The 20,246-nt window shown below is 42.2% G+C and overlaps 2 protein-coding genes across 2 annotated transcripts; both read right to left on the reverse strand.

Moving 5' to 3' along the window:
* Nucleotides 1–5,430: 5,430 nt before the first annotated feature.
* On the reverse strand, nucleotides 5,431–6,305 carry LOC124648791 (dirigent protein 11-like). The gene is made up of 3 exons (XM_047188498.1): nucleotides 5,857–6,305; nucleotides 5,560–5,752; nucleotides 5,431–5,457 (listed from the first exon to the last, which is right to left on the reverse strand). The coding sequence occupies exons 1-3, from the start codon at nucleotides 6,303–6,305 to the stop codon at nucleotides 5,431–5,433; spliced, it is 669 nt and encodes a 222-aa protein (XP_047044454.1).
* Nucleotides 6,306–7,837: 1,532 nt separating this feature from the next.
* Nucleotides 7,838–16,797, reverse strand: LOC124648792. The gene is made up of 14 exons (XM_047188499.1): nucleotides 16,722–16,797; nucleotides 16,526–16,654; nucleotides 16,382–16,414; nucleotides 16,194–16,261; nucleotides 15,695–15,792; nucleotides 15,482–15,533; nucleotides 14,628–14,720; nucleotides 13,046–13,156; nucleotides 11,708–11,906; nucleotides 10,677–11,089; nucleotides 10,394–10,503; nucleotides 10,160–10,218; nucleotides 9,614–9,801; nucleotides 7,838–8,209 (listed from the first exon to the last, which is right to left on the reverse strand). Exons 1-14 carry the CDS (start codon nucleotides 16,795–16,797, stop codon nucleotides 8,009–8,011), a joined length of 1,830 nt encoding a protein of 609 aa, XP_047044455.1. The 3' UTR covers nucleotides 7,838–8,008.
* Between the last annotated feature and the right edge of the window lie 3,449 nt (nucleotides 16,798–20,246).

Genomic DNA, 20,246 nt, shown 5'->3' on the forward strand with positions numbered 1-20,246 from the left:
TCATCCCCAAGGTTGGAAAAAATTTCAGCAGCTTTATCACAAGCAGCTTCAGTAGCTTTAGCAGCTTCGTGTAATTTTGCGCGCTTTGCACTAGGAGTAGAAGCATTGCCAACACCAATTATTTTATCATGGATAGTAGGAGGTGCAGCAACATATGAATCATTAGCATTGCTAGTGGTGGTAATAGTCCAAACTTTAGCTACATTTTCCTTTTTAGCTAGTTTTTCATTTTCTTCTCTATCCCACCTAGCACGCAGCTCAGCCATTAATCTTATATTCTCATTAATTCTAACTTGGATGGCATTTGCTGTAGTAACAATTTTATTTTCAATATCCCTATTAGGCATAACTTTCGATTTCAAAAGATCAACATCAGAGGCAAGACTATCAACTCTAGAAACAAGAATATCAATTTTATTGAGCTTTTCCTCAACAGCATTTGTTAAAGGCAGTTTGTGTACTAATAAATTCTTTAAGCATGGCTTCAAGTCCAGGGGGTGTATTCCTATTATTGTTGTAAGAATTCCCATAAGAATTAGCATAACCGTTACCATTATTATAAGGATATGGCCTATAGTTATTACTAGAATTGTTCCGATAAGCATTGTTGTTGAAATTATTATTTTTAATGAAGTTCACATCAACATGTTCTTCTTGAGCAACCAATGAAGCTAATGGAACATTATTAGGATCAACATTAGTCCTATCATTCGCAAGCATAGACATAATAGCATCAACCTTATCATTCAAGGAAGAGGATTCTTCAATAGAATTTACCTTCTTACCTTGTGGAGCTCTTTCCGTGTGCCATTCGGAGTAATTAACCATCATATTATCAAGGAGCTTTGTTGCTTCACCAAGAGTGATGGACATAAAGGTACCTCCAGCAGCTGAATCCAATAAATTCCGCGAAGAAAAATTTAGTCCTCGCATAGAAGGTTTGGATGATCATCCAAGTAGTCACTCCATGGGTTGGGCAATTTTTAACCAGAGATTTCATTCTTTCCCAAGCTTGAGCAACATGTTCATTATCCAATTGTTTAAAATTCATTATGCTACTCCTCAAAGATATAATTTTAGCAGGGGGATAATATCTACCAATGAAAGCATCCTTGCATTTAGTCCAGGAATCAATACTATTCTTAGGCGAGAGATAGCAACCAATCTTTAGCTCTTCCTCTTAATGAGAAAGGAAACAATTTTAATTTTATAATGTCACCATCTACATCTTTATATTTTTGCATTTCACATAGTTCAACAAAATTATTGAGATGGGCAACAGAGATCATCGAACTAACACTGTAAAATTGCTCTCGCATGACAAGATTAAGTAAAGCAGGTTTAATTTCAAAGAATTCTGCTGTAGTAGCAGGTGGAGCAATAGGTGTGCGTAAGAAATCATTATTATTTGTGCTAGTGAAGTCACACAACTTAGTATTTTCAGGGTTGGCCATTTTAGCAATAGTAAATAAAGCAAACTAGGTAAAGTAAATGCAAGTAAACTAATTTTTTTGTGTTTTTGATATAGCAAACAAGACAGTAAGTAAAGTAAAACTAGCAACTAAATTTTTTGTATTTTGATATAATGCAGCAAACAAAGTAGTAAATAAAATAAAGCAAGACAAAAACAAAGTAAAGAGATTGAGAAGTGGAGACTCCCCTTGCAGCGTGTCTTGATCTCCCCGCAGCAACGGCGCCGTAAAAGAGCTTGATGGCGTGTATTTCACACGTTCGTTGGGCAACCCCAAGAGGAAGGTATGATGCGCACAGCAGCAAGTTTTCCTCGTAAAGAAACCAAGGTTTATCGAACCAGGAGGAGCCAAGAAGCACGTTGAAGGTTGATGGCGGCGGGATGTAGTGCGGCGCAACACCGTAGATTCCGGCGCCAACGTGGAACCCGCACAACACAACCAAAGTACTTTGCCCCAACGAAACGAAGTGAGGTTGTCAATCTCACCGGCTTGCTGTAACAAAGGATTAACCGTATTGTGTGGAAGATGATTGTTTGCAGAGAAAATAGTAAAACAAGTATTGCAGCAGATTTGTATTTCAAGTATTAAAGAATGGACCGGGGTCCACAGCTCACTAGAGGTGTCTCTCCCATAAGATAAAAGCATGTTGGGTGAACAAATTACAATCGGGCAATTGACAAATAGAGAGGGCATAACAATGCACATACATGACATGATAAGTATAGTGAGATTTAATTGGGCATTACGACAAAGTACATAGACCGCCATCCAACCGCATCTATGCCTAAAAAGTCCACCTTCAGAGTTATCATCCGAACCCCTCCAAGCATTAAGTTGCAAAGCAAATGTACAATTGCATTAAGTATGGTGCGTAATGTAATCAACAACTACATCCTCGGACATAGCGCCAATGTTTTATCCCTAGTGGCAACAAGCACAACACAACCTTAGAACTTTCCGTCACTCGTCCCGTGTGTCAATGCGTGCATGAACCCACTATCGAGCATAAGTACTCCCTCTTGGAGTTAAAAGTAAAAACTTGGCCAGAGCCTCTACTAGAAACGGAGAGCATGCAAGATCATAAACAACACATGTATAATAACTTGATAATTAACATGACATGGTATTCTCTATCCATCGGATCCCGACAAACACAACATATAGAATTACGGATAGATGATCTTGATCATGTTAGGCAGCTCACAAGATCCAACAATGAAGCACAATGAGGAGAAGACAACCATCTAGCTACCGCTATGGACCCATAGTCCAGGGGTGAACTACTCACTCATCACTCCGGAGGCGACCATGGCGGTGTAGAGTCCTCCGGGAGATGAATCCCCTCTCCGGCAGGGTGCCGGAGGAGATCTCCGTAATCCCCCGAGATGGGATCGGCGGCGACGGCGTCTCAGCAAGGTTTTCCGTATCGTGGTTTTTCGCCTCGGGGTTTCGCGACGGAGGCTTTAAGTAGGCGGAAGGGCAGGTCAAGGGGCGTCACGGGGGCCCACACTATAGGTCGGCGCGGCCGTGGCTTGGGCCGCGCCGCCCTATAGTCTCGGCCACCTCGTGGCCCCACTTCGTGTGTTCTTCGGTCTTCTCGGAAGCTCCGTGGAAAAATAGGGCCCCGGGTCTTCGTTTCGTCCAATTCCGAGAATATTTCGTTACTAGGATTTCTGAAACCAAAAACAACGTAAAACGAGAACTGGCACTTCGGCATCTTGTTAATAGGTTAGTTCCTGAAAATGCACGAATATGACATAAAGTGTGCATAAAACATGTAGGTATCATCAATAATATGGCATAGAACATAAGAAATTATCGATACGTCGGAGACGTATCATGTATTTTTGAAGAACTCCCAGGACTTAAATTAATTTCCACAAAAGTGAGCTTTTTTGTTTTGGTAAGGCAAAGGATGAGGTGGATCAGTATAAATAGATCTTTGGATGTGATGCTGGATCCCTTCCCTTTAGATACTTAGGTATTCCTATCCATTACAGAAAACTTAGGAACTCTGATTGGTATCCGGTTGAGACACGGTTTGAAAGTAAATTGAGTTGTTGGAAAGGAAAATTACTATCATATGGAGATAGACTTGTCCCTATCAATTCAGTTTTAACCAGTTTACCTATGTTTATGTTATCCTTTTTAGAGATACTTGTTGAGGTAAGGAAACGATTGGATTTCTATAGATCTAGGTTTTTTTGGTAGCCTGATGAAAACAAGAGAAAATATAGGCTTACAAAATAGAATATCGTCTGTTGGCCCAAAAATCAAGGAGGCTTAGGTATTGAGGTACTCGAACTGAAAAACAAATGCTTATTTAGTAAATGGCTCTTTAAACTGCTTAATAAGGACGGGGTGTGGCAAGAGTTGCTACATAATAAATACTTAAGACAGAAGACCTTATCGGCGGTGCAAGTTAAGCCCACAGATTCTCCCTTCTGGAAGGGATTGATGGGGGTGAAGGATGAATTTTTTATTATAGGATTCTTTAAAGTTGGCAATGGAGTGAATACTCGATTCTGGGAAAATACTTGGTTAGGGGACACACCGTTAGCGCATCAATACTCATCGTTATATAATATAATGCATCACAAAAATGTAACGGTAGCCCATGTGTTAGCTCAAACTCCGCTGAATATTAGTTTTAGACGGACGTTGTTGGGAAACAAATGGACTTTATGGTTACAGTTATGCCAAAAACTAATGAGGGTAAATTTAAATGATGAGAATGATCATCTTGTTTGGGGCCTGACAACCAATGGCTTGTTTACGGTAAAGTCTATGTATGAGGATCTTATGAGTGATCATACCCCTTTTCTGAGAAAATATTTATGAAAAGTTAAAGTTTCATTAAAGATAAAAATCTTCATGTGGTTTCTAAGTAACAAGGTTTTGTTAACTAAAGACAATTTAGCTAAACGAAATTGGAATGGGTGTATGAAATGTGTTTTCTGCGGAGAACGGGAAACCATTGAACATCTTTTTATTGATTGTCCTTTAGCTAAACTTCTTTGGTGCACGGTTAATTTCACTTTTGATCTTCCACCTCCAACCAATATTACCAATATGTTTGGTAATTGGTTAAATGGAGTAGATAGACAATCTAAGGTATTCATCCGAATTGGGGTTTCAGCTTTATGTTGATCTATTTGGAGGGTAAGAAATGATATCATTTTTAACAAACAACAATCTTTTCATTTCTTGCAGGTTATCCATATGATGTCATATTGGGTTCAGCTATGGACCCTCCTTTCTCCGGAGGGACAGTTGGATGCCATGGCTTCTGGATGCACACAACTTTAGACGGTCGCTCCGGATATCTTGTGTCAGACTGGCTGGCGTCATACTAGGAGGCTACAGTGATGTGTAGTGATACTATGTTTTATCTGTTTCGCTGGTTGATTCGTGTATCAACTGTAGGCGATGATTGAGTTGTAAAACCAAATGTTTGAGACTTTTTAATAAAAGACCGCGTGCACCATCATGATGCAGAAGCCGGGGTTTTTATTCCCATTTCGAAAGAAAGAAAAAACTGAATTACAAACAATATGTACTCATTAGCCAGACTCGAGGAGTGGCATGTCCTAAAAAACTGTAAAAGTTGGGTTTTTTAGTTGCACGTTAGAGATATATTGCACATAAGAATTATAAAGTCAATCGACATGAAATAGTTAAATATTTTATTTATAACGTTCTCTCACAATCCATCATAAGTTTGACGGGAGTTGGTCCCACCTGAGATCACACGCAGATCTACTGGACAAGCCTTCTCTGAGAGCTTTGTTGATTTTTTCGACAGACCAAGATCGGTTATTGCCGGCAGTTTCTTGCAACTTTCTATTCCAACGGAAGTGCTAAATAACATCTAAAAAAAGTAAGTGCTAGTAATTGCTAAATCAGCAGACACTGTTCAGGTAGGGTCCTTGGGCCTCGCCAGACCTAGATGGTTTGCTCATGCCTCGAATGTCCAAGAAGTACCCTACATGGTGACATATGCATGAAAGGTTAACCTTATTGTCGGTGCCCAAGAAATTATTAATTGTGTTTCCACAGTTAATCCATGTCGAAATGTTTGTGTTACCTTTGATCTTTCCATAGGGGTGTAGAGACAATGAATGTCAAGCTCAATACAGTCACCCTCGTCACGAACGAACTCCGAGCCATGTTTATAAATGACTCCACGAGCTAACGTAAGTTCTCCAGTTCCACCAACTATGGCCCATTCACCTTTTTCCACAACGGTTCCCATGACTTGAAGTGTAGAGCCTTTGAACCTGCATCGATCAGATCATGGTAATTAAGGCGGGGCGAATTGAGGAAGTGTGAATTGTCTGCTACGATCGAGAGGAAAACCATGAAAGAGCTTGGAGGCGTTTACCTGCCCTCTTCGAACACCATGTTGAAAGAAACGTAGTAGCTATGGGTGTCCATTCCAGCCTGGATATGGACGCCCTTGGCACGGGCCACAACCTTGGTGTCACGGCTAGGTCCATCGGTGACGAGCCAGTCATTGACAGTCATGGATCCAAAACCGTTTTTGAACTCGGTAGACAGTACCTTGTGCTGGCTCATGTGGTGTCCTAAATAGGCGTGATGCAGGTAGAGGCGAGTGTAGAGCTCGTGCTCCGTGCGATGGGTGCAAACGGGAGAGATCTTGAAAGGGGGATCGCTGTCGACGCTAGGGTACTCGCGGACGCACCTCTCGGCGCAGGCGCACTCGACGGAGCTGCTGCAGGTCCGCTCCGGCTGGGGATGGGAGTCGGCCATGGCGATGAGCAGGATGGCCAGCATCGCAACCATCTTCGCCGCTTGAGCACCGCAAGCCATCTGTGCTATGTATGTTGAGACAAGTGTGTATGTGCGCTCCACCGATCGATCGAGCACCTTGTGTATTTGTAGTACCCTCATCTGCGTTTTCAGAAGCAGATGTGAGGCTGGTGTTCCTCCACTGCGTCACCCCGACGAGGCCACGTACGTGATGAAGCCACGACGCCTGTCAGGGTCAGAGTGGCAGGCTGACGACAAGAGGCAGAGCATTGGCTACAAAAGACGGAGAGGACAGCGCTGGATCGATCGAGAGGTGGTTCTGGACGTCCATGATTACGATTATTACTGGTGGTCCGGTCGTCGTGTATCACGCTTCGTATAATCCAATCCAAACAGTGTGTTGAGTATGTATGGATGTGATGGGAGTGACAACAATGTGTGTGAATCACGTTGGATATCATCCAACAGGAAACACCGCCGGCATTGCAGATGTTTGGCAGAACTTATTGCATTGTTGTCATTCATTCCACTTATCATCATATTTCAGAACGCGTGGGTGCTCGATATTTCCGGTGAGCTGTCCGTGGATGCCACGGTGCAGTACCTACGGCTATGGGATGCGGTTCGCGCGGCGGCTGTTGTCTGCGATGAAGGCCTTGGTAACGACGTCTTCAGGTGGAAGTGAAGTGGAGACGGATCTTTCTCCTCTCGCACTACCTACATAATGCTCTTCCACGGCACCATCGGGCTCATGGCGGCGCCCTTGATCTGGGCTTCCTTTGCCCCGCTCAAGCACCGGTTCCATGCTTGGCTTGCGCTAAGACGACGGTGCTGGACTGCCGACCGGCGGCTCAGACGGGGCCTCCCAACCCACACCTTGTGCCCGCTCTGCGACGTCGCCGATGAGACTATCGACCATATCTCCCTGCACTGCAACTATGCGCAGGGCATATGGCGAGGGTTAGTGCAGCGCCTAGCCCTTCCCGATATCGTGCCGGTGGGCAATCTGGGTATAGGCGACTGGTGGGTGCAGGTTGCCTCCCGTTTTGGTGCAGGTAGAAGGAGAGAAGCAAACTCGCTGATCATGCTCGCCATGAGGGCCCTCTGGTTGGAGCGCAATGCGCGTGTTTTTGAGAACAAGCGCATGCCCATGACGTCCACCCTATCCCTCTTGTTAGACGAGTGGACGTCTTGGTTGGTTACCCGCGGCAGGACAGCGAGAGAGATAGAGTAGGCTTCGTTAACCAGTGGTGGTTTGGCAGGGTGTGCATCGTGTTCCCTCTTGGGTTGTACTATGCACTTTCTTTGCCTCGGACTTTCTTCCATCCGCTCTAAAGCTTAATACAATGACGCGCAGATCTCCTGCGGGTTCTCTAAAAAAATATTTCAGAAATTATCAATTGACATGCATATTTCAAATAGTGTATAGTTTCACATGCATATTTCAGGGGTATGATTCACAAAAAAGAGTTTCAAATAGTGTATAGTATCTATCTTTAGTATATTTGTGGTTAAGATTATAATCTGGTTTTCAAACAAAGCACAACTAGTTTTGCAGAAGATTACAAAGTTCTATGCAAAGGTAACACTGCATCAAGTTGTCTAGATTCATAGTTTCTAAATGTGTTCACATGGTGGGCATATTTACACAGAAACCCTAAACCTTTGAGACAGGAGACTAAGGATTTACAATAGCCAACAAGGCAATAACTTAGCAAAAGTGACTATTCAGTTCGGGGCCCTAAACTATAAACTGGGGCACATTAGAGAGATTCTGCAAACTGTGGCGCCTCAAGATCAAGCTCTTGCTTCATGACACAGGTCATGAGCCAGTCAGTGCTGAATGTTTTTATGCCTCTTTTTGCTGCATCCATGGCAAGCTCCATGCCTTCTTCACACGCCAGGAAGATTGTCTTTGAGAGCTCATCCGAATCTTCCGAGAGCTCATCAAGCTTATTGATGATCTGCAAAGTTAATAGATGTGAAAATACTTTAGAATAGACCAGGTAATTGTGTTTTCTGAGTAGGAAAATTAGAGATATTTCAAATGTTGGACTTATGAAAAAAATAGTAGTTTGACCCAAAATTGTTCTCAGCAACTTACTAGTAATGACATATAGTCAATACTTAAGTTTATGTATGATCTGTATGTAACCAAAGCATTTTAAACAATTTTCACGCATCAAATTACATGTCTCTAACTGTAGTTTATAAGTTTGCATTTGAACTTTAACAGTAACATGTGCTATTGAAAGATGGTACAAGAGAACTCCATGCCTGGTAAAATAGTACTTGCGTTAGAGAATAGAAGTTGGAACACCCTCAGGTTGTAATGTGATCTATCAATTTGTATTGAGAGTTCTGCTAAATTTGTAACTTGTTCAAAAAGTTTGGCCATGCATGAGTTTTGCCTGACCCGGATTCGATCTGAGCTTGCGGCTAAGAGGCAGCTGCGTGCTTGGTTCTGGCGTGGCAGGCTGGACCATCTTCTCGTATGCCTCCGGCTGGTGGCGTGGGGGCTGCTGGCTTGGTCGAATAAAGGAGGCGGTCCTAGGGTTTCTCTCACGCCAAGATGAAGATCCGCCTGATGTTTGTCTTCAGTGATCTGGTTGCAGTGTCGTGTTCCGGAAGGCTCCGCCGGCAAATGTAACAGTGCATCTCTTGCCTAGAGTTTGCTGGATCGGATGGTATTCGGTCGTGCGCACCCATGTTTTTCTCTTGTCGCTTAGGTTCAGAGGGAGCGCTTTGAAGCTCGGTCGCTGTTAATATCATGGGGCATGTTCTCGTTCCATGGAGCTGACGGAGAATGTCATGGAGACCATGATCCGGTGGACTGACAATGGTGGTTCGAGTTTATGCGGTGGTGAGGAATTGGCTTGGTGATCTAGGACTTGGAGCATGTAAGTAGGGGCGACTGCACAGGAGAAGGTCATAGTCCTACCTCTCAGGGTGAAAACCCAAGGTCTGGCCTTAGTTGGTTGTGCCTGGCAATGGCCTTGTTGAAGGCATTGTTTTGAGAGCAAGGACTTTCTTGAGGGTGAAAACCTAAGATCTATGATCGGGTGATGACGGTGTGTGTGTGCACTGTTTTCTTCTTGGAGGCGTCGCTTTTGAAGAAGCTAGACTTCAAGCTGTCTTGGACTCCTGGTGGTGTTAGTACTGTTGTTTCAAGGACCGAATCACTGTAGCGGGACTTTTCTTTTTTTTTGTAATTCTTCTTTCTTTTTTGGCTGTGTGCATCCGTAGTGCCGTTAGGGCAATACGTTGTTGCAGAGGCTGGGTGTAATTCGTATCTTCGCGATATTAATATATAATCTTTATCAGAAAAAAAAGCATGAGTTTTGCATGGCAGGATGATCTGAAGTTACCTTGCCACCAGAGGATTTGATAATTGGAGAGAGGACACCAGGAGACGGTTGGATGTACTTGGTCAGACAGAAAGTGTAGCCAGAAAATAACAAGCAAGGCCTCTCTTTAGCCCTCATGACCGCATCTCTTATTTCAGACTTGTATTCCATCTTATATTCTTCATCATCTAGAACATGTTCTGCTTCACCTGGAAACAGAAGTGCAAGAGGAGAAGACAGCATAAGTTGTTTCTTTTACTATGGAAGAGCAGCAACCATCTAACATGTACATTTTTTCATTTTGGATCAAGTGCTAGGGTTTAAACACCTAATTCATCGCAACAACAGCTCCACGAGCTTACAATGACTACACTCATACATTTCATGTCTTCCAGTACAGACACACATCGCAAGAATTGGTTGGTTGATACACTTTTCCAGGGTGTATCCTCGGAAAAAAAAGTACAGACACACATGGCAAGAATTGGTTGGTTGATACACTTTTCCAGGGTGTATCCTCGGAAAAAAAGGTACAGACACATGGCAAGAATTGGTTGCTTGACTCACCTACAAATTTCCCTTGACGGAAGCTCTGTTTTAGCCAGTTTGGAGAAACTATCCAAGCCCTGCAATCAGTATATAGTCTAGTCAATTGAAACTATTACTACACAGTGACTACGATGCTTCAACATCTATAATTGAAATGTTGAATTAATTCAGTGTAGAACAAGGAATGGAAATCATACTATGGTTTCAAACATGATGAACTGGGGTGTAAGGAAAATTTAGATGAAAACTAACCCAGAGCTCAAAGCCATACAAAAATTCATAGTCCTACGAGCTTTTCCAGTTACCACATGTGTGCATGAACTTCCTTCAGAGGTAACAAATCCCCCAAGCATTTCAACTACCTGCAGCAAGAGTCACAACACATTCAGAAGCTAGCAAAATAAGTAGCCTGCAGTTTGCTTCAGTGCACCAGAGTGTCAGTTCCTTGAGTAAGCATATACTCATACATTCCTTCATTTTAGAAATGCCACTCACATTTTCTCAAAGATAAGAGTATAGTTTATATAGAGACTACCTCTGTAAGCCGTATCTTCTTTGTTTCATCTGCAATATTCATTAGCATAACTGAAGGCCTTCCGCTGGAACAGATAGTGGCCTTAGCATCTCCTGATACGTTGTTTTCAACGTGAACTGCCATAGTAGGAGTATTTACAGATAGAGATTTGTCACAGATATCACTTCGCCCCAGGCCTTGTTTATGGTCAGCATGACCACTGCATCTCACTCTTTTTGACTTCAGTGAAGATGATGAAGATTGATATGTCCGTTTCTTTGGTTGTTGGTCAGACAATGAACATCCTTCACCAGCAGCAAAAGCTTCACTTCTTAAAATGTTTGCAGTCTTGCTGACTTTGTGGCATCCAGATGTCGGGGGAAACAAATTTTCACAGGAGGGTACTGCGCTATCAGTATCACCAGGAGACATGCCTGAAAAAAATATAGCAAAACATCAGCGTTAGAGATAACAATTGATATTTCTGGAATATGCACCAATGCGTATACAACTAAGACAGATGCACTATCCATGTTCCGAAGGTTGGATGCAATCAAACTTGATAAACCAATAAGTTACGGACTTTCTAGGTCATATTGCAATGTATAATATTTGCTTGCAGCAATATCATTGGTCAATATTTCAGTTTTTCACTCTTTGCAGAACAGCAGAACTTTCATTGTTAATTCATAAAAATTAATATACTACAGTTTGCGTGATAAAAGATTTACTCAAACAAACAAATGGACCATCACATTGGATAGATAATGGCATGACGCCAAGGAGAGAGGATCTGCATAGCCAGTGTGTTTCATGGGTCCTCTTCCTTTAGAGAAGTTCTTAGTGAAGTTCTTAATTATACAGCTTACATATCAAGTAATGTTATACAAAATAAGGATATCTTATCTGCTTAACCCTCTCAGCTAGCATATTACATGTAAATTCTTTTACAGCTATATTTGCATGGAAACATCAATTCTACTGGAATTAGTGGGTTCGAGATATATCTGAACCTAAAAAATTTAAACACCTATGGGTTCATGAAGACTTACTATCTGGTACCACAGGGTGGAGCTGAGAAGTTTGCTGTTCTCCCACTGAATTTTTTGGCACAGTTGGCAAAACCTTCTTAAGATGTGTAACCATAAGTGTTGAACTTCCTGGAAAGCATAATGTTCTCTTGATATCAGCTCTTACTGGAATTCTGCGCATCTTACCTTTAGTGTCCACCTCTCCAACAGATACAAAACCCTGTAATGCACTCAGGAGTACAAAGCAGTTATATCATTAGATCCTTGTAGTTTTTTTTTAGGTAACCATGTTGTTAAAGTAGGACAAGGTACAGGAGGATCTTGTGCAACGAAAATGTTCTAACAGAACAATGACTTAATAAGAGCAAAGAAAGTTCAATTACTCTGAACTGAAAATTATATGTTTCCTTATAAGTAGACCTGCTTAAAACCTGAGCCCAGCTGGGCTTTGGTCAAGGTTTGAAGAGGCCAGCTAGACAATGCCAACACACATAAAACTAGCCTCTGCGGATTATAAATACAATATTCTAATCAGTCTCAGCAAACTAGTAGTTATTTTCCCATGAACTACTCAGTCTTTTAGGGGATTTCAGGCCAAAAAACAAGCTGGGACACCCATGATCAGGTCTACTTAAAACTTAAAAGTAGCTAAGGTTTGCTAATGGCATTGAGCAATTATAGTAGTTTAATATAACTCCTATCAGGAGCATAAGACTCAAGATACTAAGGACTGTAAAAAATACAAAAAGTATAACAAGTCAAGCATTTTTTTCCAACAAATCGCCAAGTTATGTCAGAACACTAAATGAGAAATCAATAATAGATTTTTATTTGCAACATATAATCATTAAAGCGGCGTTATTCTTATTTGTAACCCGCATTCACGTCTGGTTTGTTTCTTTTACAACTTAAGTTATGCTCCTACACGAAGTCATTTTATACCCCTATATAGTCCATTTAGAAGGGATTGAAGAGAAAAAAAAATAGCAAGCCTCCTTGCAATAAGCATACTTCTCTCTGGTCATACAATATTCACCTTGTGAGCACCCATAGTTTTCACCACTAAGGTTCTCTTTGTGTGTTGTGACTCCCCTCGTAGGTAGTCTTTTATTGCCTGTGTGAAAGGTAGAGGATTATGTCCTCTTGGCTTGAATTCAGGGTCATTGCCTGCTCCATTAACAGAACATATAGTTCCTCCTGTGTATCTTCATTTTTGTTTGCTGCCTATTTCTTTAACCAGTAACACAAGCACTAGATTGCTAAACTATATATCATATTCCAAACTTAATATTAAGATATAATCATAATGTAGAAGAAAGCTGAAACAAACAGTGTTGCCAGATTTCCATTTTCACTTGCCTGGTTAAACCAAAATCCTTCAGAGTCCTTATCTGCCCAGCAGAATATAGTTGTGACACCAACATTTTGAAGACGCTGGCTAAGTTCCTTATACAAGAGATGACCAAAACCCTGAGATAAATATTAGAACTACATTGGTTATGAAACTTTGGGAAAAAAATAGACAATTGTGTACATATGATTCATCATGCACACTTTAGAATGCAGAAATGGCATTTACCAAGAACAGCATAATGGGTTTATAATTAGTTGGCAGTATCTTTCTAGTTTGGACTGAGAATGTCAGACAAATATAATTGAATGATTTGCTCGTTTGCATACCACAAAAGGCCTAAGTGCAGTCTGGGAAGAACAATAAGCATTTCAGGTGACTTGTTTACCTTTTAGTAATATAGTGTTCCCTTGTAATCCAAGATTGGTCAGGGTAAAAAGTGTGTTGGATTAGATGAATTGTAAGCATCATATAATTTTTTGTAGAATGTAAGTAATTTTATTGAGTGATGACAGTACACATGTAATATGAATTATAAATAACCAATAGGAAATAGTAAGGAAAAAACAAATGTAGCAAGAAGGCATACAGAGATAATTCAGCTCTAGTCATGGGCGGACACACAGGGTGGGCCGGGTGGGCCGTGGCCCACCCCAAAATTTCAGGATTTTTTACTACCTTAGAAAATATCGTGGACTTCCCTGGACCGAAAACCGCAGCTCCGCTTGACTGCTTCGTCCCATCGCCATCGATCCCTCCTCCGGGTTGCCTCCCCTCGCCGGTGCATCGCCTCGCGCCCTATCCGGCTCGGTTGCTCGGCCCCTCCCGAACTCCCCGGCCACCACGGCGGTCGCCGCGCCATCGATCTGATGGAAGACAGGTCTGCCCTCCACCAGATGCCAGTGCACCTCCGCTCAGCCCACTAGGTCACTCGCTGGCGTAGCCGCTCCGGCAGGTCGACGCTTCACTATTTCCGGCCAGGCTCGGTCACGCGCCGCTTAGCTCAGTCCCAGGCCCAACCGCGAACCGACCCAAGCTCTGAATATTTCTTTGTTCCCGTCATGCTTGCAGGAGACTTGCCATGAGCCCATGAACATCTACTGTATATGTTTTTCTGTTCAGCTGTTCTGTTCTATGTTTGGCTAGTTTCTTTTCTTTTTATTTGACTAGGATTACTATCAACTGACTTTGATTGTAGATTGTAAAATAAGAATAGATGATTTATGTTTGAAAATGGCAATTAATATCTTATATAATTTTATTGTTTATATTGCTATTGTAGAATTAATTATGAAGAGGCATGGGGATAGCCTGTAAGACTTTCTCATGTCTTGAACTGCTTGTATTGCAATCTTGCACATTTGAGATATATATGTAATGAATTTCAATGTTGACAATCTATTAGCTATATATATTACTCATCTAGCAAATTTTATTACAACAGGGGGAATGCAAAAAAAAAATATTGAGGTGTGCCCACCCTCCAAAAAATTTCTGCGTCCGCCAATGGCTCTAGTAACATGAGATTGGAATGAATCTTGCAAAATGAATGCTAGTTCTGAAGTATAAAAGAATTTAGGAATGACATACCACACGTTGAAAAGCTGATGTCACAACTGTCAGGGGTATTTCAGCATATTGTGTGTCAGCTGGCACTATCTGATATGAAACAGCAGCTATGATCTGTGTGATAAGAGTGGTTAGATTTGAACTTCAACCAAACTCAATATGCTTTCTTACTTGTAAAAGCAAGTTGACATTTCTATTATACATAGAAAATTCACGGTAAATCAACTTCACCTGTATCTGCAGTTCTTTAGGGTCATTTATATGTTTTCATTGGCCACTATGATAGTGCACATCAAAAGCTCAAATTATTTAGAAGTGATAAAAAAAAGTGATATACCCATGGGGAAATGGAGGTTAACTGAATTTGAATTCAAAATTTGCTATGTCAAACTATCAATCGGACACCAAGCTTCAGGTGATTGTAGTGAATGGTGAACACGTAGTTACTGAAACTGGACCAGTCATCAAAACGGTTGATTATCGGGTTCGCTGGTTTGTCTGTCCAGCCAACATTTCGCAGGCTGGACCGCCAGTTCAATATAAGGTAATAGATTACTAGTGGCAACCATGACGACCAGCAAAAATCTTTGGTTGGTCAGATGTGTCTCTTGAAGTTTCTATTCCTAATACAACACGACAGTCATGCACATAGCTGATGTCTGCCCAAATCATAACGGCATTCTAGCGGTTCACGCAAACAACTGGACAGTAAAACTATGGAATCGCCCGTCAAGTGGCTCAGGAACATAGACAATCCGGTAAGGAAACCAGACAAGGTGGGCTATGGTTCCGGTTTTTTCTGATTGAACGGCTAGTCTGGTCCAGTTTAATAACTATGGATGAACTCTTATTTTAGTTTATTATTTAATGCTTACCTCTTCAAGCCCTGCAAGTGAGGTAGACCTCAGAATTAGAGTCTTGTACTTCCTGGGATGGAAAAACATGAAACCAAAATGTTAGCTCTTTCTACTCTTACAAAAACAAACCAAAATAGTATGACGTGGAAGCAAAAAAATAGCAAGAATTTTGTCGCTGTCATCGATCACAATTGGTAGAGAAGAAATAAACAGGAGAAAAAAAAAATGTACCCGCCCATTACGCATTTTTCGAGAAATCCTGATTTTTTCCCAGTGTTAGCAGCATAATCCATAGTTGGCAGTTCATTCTTATAGAGCATTAGTACTTCCTACAAAATTAAGAGCAAAATGCGCATCAGTAACCACAATATTTTGATACAATCATCAAAACTCTGTCATCATAGACTATCCCTGCAATATGATATTGGACAATTAATGTCTGAGGTCTAGCTTTGAGAAACCTAACGTTGCAGTTACTACAATTCAACGAATGTTGCTACTATAGCTACATGTATGATAATGCCTTGCCTAATTGTACAAGCGCGCATAACCAATATGCGTCCATGTAAACCTTTCATTTATTTATTGAGAAAGCGGGAGTAAATCTTTTGGGTCTACAACCAAGTGCTCCATCAAAATAGAAAACGTAAAACTCCGATAAGATATAATTCATTTTCCCTTGGAGCAACGAAAAGCTAAAATACAGACATTGAAATATAAGCTAGATTACCTGAAGTAGAGATTTGCTTCGGCTATCGATATCATTGGGGTTCAGAAGGATGAAATCAGAGCCATCACCTACATGTAGTACAAGTATTAATACATCGTACCAATGAACAGAACCACCACTGGTCCAACTCCCTCAGTTATCTCCTCCCATAACGCAACCAAATAAAAAACAGATAATCTCACACTAACCGATCACATCTGAAGAAGTCTTGGCTCCATCGACTGCGCAAGGATCGATCATATTAACAAAAGGGGTAGCATCATCTATATGACAGAGAGCAGAAGAATGAAAAATGCGGGAGAGGGGGATTCTCCTCGCGCGCGGCATATTACCAGCGATTACGATCTTTGCGCCATTGGTCCCGGAGATGGTGAGGTTCCGCTCCGTGGACGCGCACCTTAGGCCGCTCCCGCGGATCTCCACCTTGCAGTTGCCTGCGGAAGGGGGCGGTTTGCTCTGCCCTGTGAGCAAGACACGATCTACCGCTGGAATGGGGAATCTTTGCGTGGGGAGCAGGGTTGCGCGTACCGATGGAGAATGCGGCGGGGGAGGAGGCCTCGGCCTCGGCGGCGGCCTTCGCCTTCGTCTTCCGCGGTCTCCCCATCTGGTGATCCACTTGCTCGGATGGTTCGCGGGGTCAGCGGGGACTGGAACCTCGAGTAAGGCACCGTGCTGCAGCTATGGCTGACTGGGGTGGAATTTAGGGGGCGGCGGGTGGGCGGCGCGAATTTGGAGTTTGGCGGGGATTTTACGCGCGGGAACGAAAAGAAAATACGCGGACTATTGATGTAGCCAATGACCGATTTTTCTTTTTAGAGCACCCATATATTTCATTAATCTAAAATCAAGTTACATGAAAGTGAAAACTAAAAGACAAACCAGATAAAAATAATTATCTTGAATTTGCAGATAAAATCATAAAGATCAAGAAATATAAAACAATTCTTAGGGTTTTCTGTAACCACCGTAGCCAGCGGCCGCGGCCCAACTCCAACACCACCGAGACGGACACAAGAGTAGACGTCGAGCCTCCACCATTGCAATATCCAAAAAAAAATCATTGCCAATGAGGCTTTGTGAGTCAATGAACAGGTTGCTGCAAGCAGCGAGACACATGTCGTTGTGGCACGTCGATCGGGGAACGTCCCCGTGCTGTCTTGGACCAAGATATGCCACCTCCCATCGACGGATTTGGAGAAGAATGACATATCCACCACCTTCGGACCAACATCTTCGCTCGAGAAGAACCACCTCGTTTTGGCCGCCAGCGTCGCCACGGATAACAACGAACGCCGGCGACACACCGAGAAACTGATCTCGCCAGATCTAAAGAATGGTGAGAAGAACAAGCTGACGATCTGAAGGACCGATCAGCACACGTTGCCATCAACTCCGAGACGCCGCCTAGAAGATCGTCGTCGGTGTGGGAGTAGAGTAGATGCAGATTTAATAACCTGGAAGCCACTCCCACCACCCCAATGACGCACCACAACAGATAAAACCTAACCCTAACTACTAGGCCAGAATGGAGGAACAAGCTAGGCCCCCCTCCCTCCTGCCGTCGTCGGAGCGGCAAACGGAGGAATAGGGGACCAAGGCCAACGCGGCAACGCCTTGGCCGGTGGAAGAGATCAGGAGGAGTTGGAGCCACCGCCTAGGCTCAGTTGGGCTAGGTGCTGGAAAGAATGATCAAGTCGATCATTTATGATTTATTTACTTATTATTAATCATACCTAATTCTCAAAACACCCTAAAAACCTAATTCTTAAAAAAAATCTCCAAAACTTACTCCTACCTGAAAAAATAACTCAACTGGTTGTAGCAAGAGGAAAATCAGTCATTCAGTCGACCCCAACCCCGACCTTGACAGTCCAATCTATTTAAAATTGTGAACCTTGATTATTTAAAGGTAAAACTCTATCTTGCAGTAATTGTTTATTCTCTTGCAACGGTGTTGCAACAAATCTCCCAAAGTCATGTAAAAGGTCATCCAAAATCATTGTAGCGTCCATGCAATGATAGATTCCTCATATGCAACAAATCCACATTGGTTGCAATAAGACATTGAAAAATGTGTTGCAACATATGAAACATGAGAGCAACATATGTGACAAACGCAAACAACAACGAGGAAATGCATCTGCAACATGAGAAAAACCCTTTAAGCATACACCTAGAATATTTGCAACATGTCAACAAATGGCTTACACACTTGCAGCATGTCAAAAATAGTCTTTGCAGTACAAGAAATTCCCAAATAAATCGCTAACCTCTACCATTAGCAATTGAGGGACCATCCTTTGCCTTTTTTCCGCTTGTTGCCATGAATTTGGCTCGGTGCAGTTGCAAGGTTGTCGGATCGGGTGTGCCCACACTAGTTCCCTCCTACCTACACATCCATCCTTGAGGTGTTGTCATGGATATAAACTCCTAAGAAAACTAGAGGTAGCATACCAGGGTCATCCACCTTGTGCATCCTCAACCCTAGTGTTTGTAACCTTCGTTGAAAAATGGATGGGACATCGACAATCGCTGGAGTTCCTTTGGAAGAGATGAGGTAGTGTTAGGTGCAGGAGCACAACCTATGGAGATTGGAAAGGAAACTAGATGGAGATGGAGAGGAATCGCGAGGAACAAGGCGGAGCAATACATCATGGACCACGTACGAGAATCCATTTTCAGCATAAAAAGCCTTGATATTTCCCCTCGTCGTCATCTCATGGTATCAAATCATTCTACTCGGTTTTTTCCTTCGATGTTGTATTAAGGTACGACACATTTTGGCAGATTGTGGTGATTATTCGAATGTCTCTATGGGATGACCATCGTTCCGATATCATTTACGGATATGGTTGCTAGCACACTTTTCTGAGCACCTTGATTGATAATTAACGTGAGTATTTCCTATAGAAACAAAAAAGATAAACACATTATCCTGCTCCGCACAAGGACCTCCTATGAAGCGCACACAGACACACACCCTTGCAAACACTTCCTCTCTTATATCTCTTCATCATCTTACTCTACCTTGAAAACATGGTTCTACTCCTTCACTACTCCATGTGAGGGTTTCTTCTCTGCGTCGGTTCTTCCCCTCATTCGCCCTGGATTGGGTATTGTGGCCTCAAACCCACATACGTCAAAGTGGGAGCTTGAGTTGGAGGCTGAAATAATTTGTGTCATCTAGCTAGGGGAAAAAAGGTGATTTGCCGGATCTAAGACGATGGATGGACCCATGTGATGTGCTTGAGTGTATGCTTCAAACGTTGTTTTTGTGATGCATATGTATTTTTGTTCCTGTTGAATACATTGGCCTCTATGCTGCACTCATTTTCCTCGCTTACTTAGTGCGACAAAAAAGGATATGTTGCATACATGTTTGAATTGGTATAACACTTCTGCACTTTCGGAAAGTATTGTTGCCATGTTGCTCAGGACAAAAAATAACACATAAATATAGGAATTTGTGTAGATCGGACGCTTGAGTCATGAATTTAAAAAATGAGTGAATTCCACTTTTTACCGCGTAAGTGTGCATGACTCATATTACCCCATCTAGTGTAACTTCTACCGAAATATCTAAATTAGGAGACCTTAAACATGGTTTTATCCCACTTTATCATTTTTCTTGTTTGGTTAGATACTACGAAGATGTGGCATGACAAAATGTGTAACGACAAAATGTGTAGCTTTTTGTTCCACTCCTTGTCATCATTCTGATAATTTTGAATCCCGTGCATCACTTCACACCTTTCTCAAAGAACACACATCAAAAGTTGAGGGTCAGAATTTTCTTAAGAGGGTATTATAGATGAATTTTCACTAAATAGGATAATATGTGTCACAAATGCACAACTATGAAGTAAAAAGTGAAATTCACTCTTAAAAAATCAGATCAGACGGCCCACGGGCGGACGATTTTTTTCCACTAACATTTGTAGATTGTTCACTCAAATTGCCCAGGTAAGGCATGGTCGGCTGGGGTCCAATACCCATCAAATTTACCGACCTGGTTTCGTTCCAGGCCCGGTGGGTATTCTTTCCCGGTGCATC

The sequence above is a fragment of the Lolium rigidum genome, chromosome 4 (assembly GCF_022539505.1).
Source record: "Lolium rigidum isolate FL_2022 chromosome 4, APGP_CSIRO_Lrig_0.1, whole genome shotgun sequence".
NCBI lineage: Eukaryota > Viridiplantae > Streptophyta > Magnoliopsida > Poales > Poaceae > Lolium > Lolium rigidum.

What these genes read in the sequence shown, in the direction of transcription:
- LOC124648791 (XM_047188498.1), bottom strand. Translation starts at nt 6,305, where the DNA reads ATGGCTTGCGGTGCTCAAGCGGCGAAGATGGTTGCGATGCTGGCCATC. An exon ending in ATGGTGTTCGAAGAGGGCAG is followed by an intron (nt 5,753 to 5,856) that starts GTAAACGCCTCC and finishes TGATCGATGCAG; the next exon opens with GTTCAAAGGCTCTACACTTC. An exon ending in CCCCTATGGAAAGATCAAAG is followed by an intron (nt 5,458 to 5,559) that starts GTAACACAAACA and finishes GTCACCATGTAG; the next exon opens with GGTACTTCTTGGACATTCGA.
- LOC124648792 (XM_047188499.1), bottom strand. Translation starts at nt 16,797, where the DNA reads ATGGGGAGACCGCGGAAGACGAAGGCGAAGGCCGCCGCCGAGGCCGAG. An exon ending in CACTTGCAGGGCTTGAAGAG is followed by an intron (nt 14,721 to 15,481) that starts GTAAGCATTAAA and finishes CTTATCACACAG; the next exon opens with ATCATAGCTGCTGTTTCATA. An exon ending in CCGTCAAGGGAAATTTGTAG is followed by an intron (nt 9,802 to 10,159) that starts GTGAGTCAAGCA and finishes TTCTGTTTCCAG; the next exon opens with GTGAAGCAGAACATGTTCTA.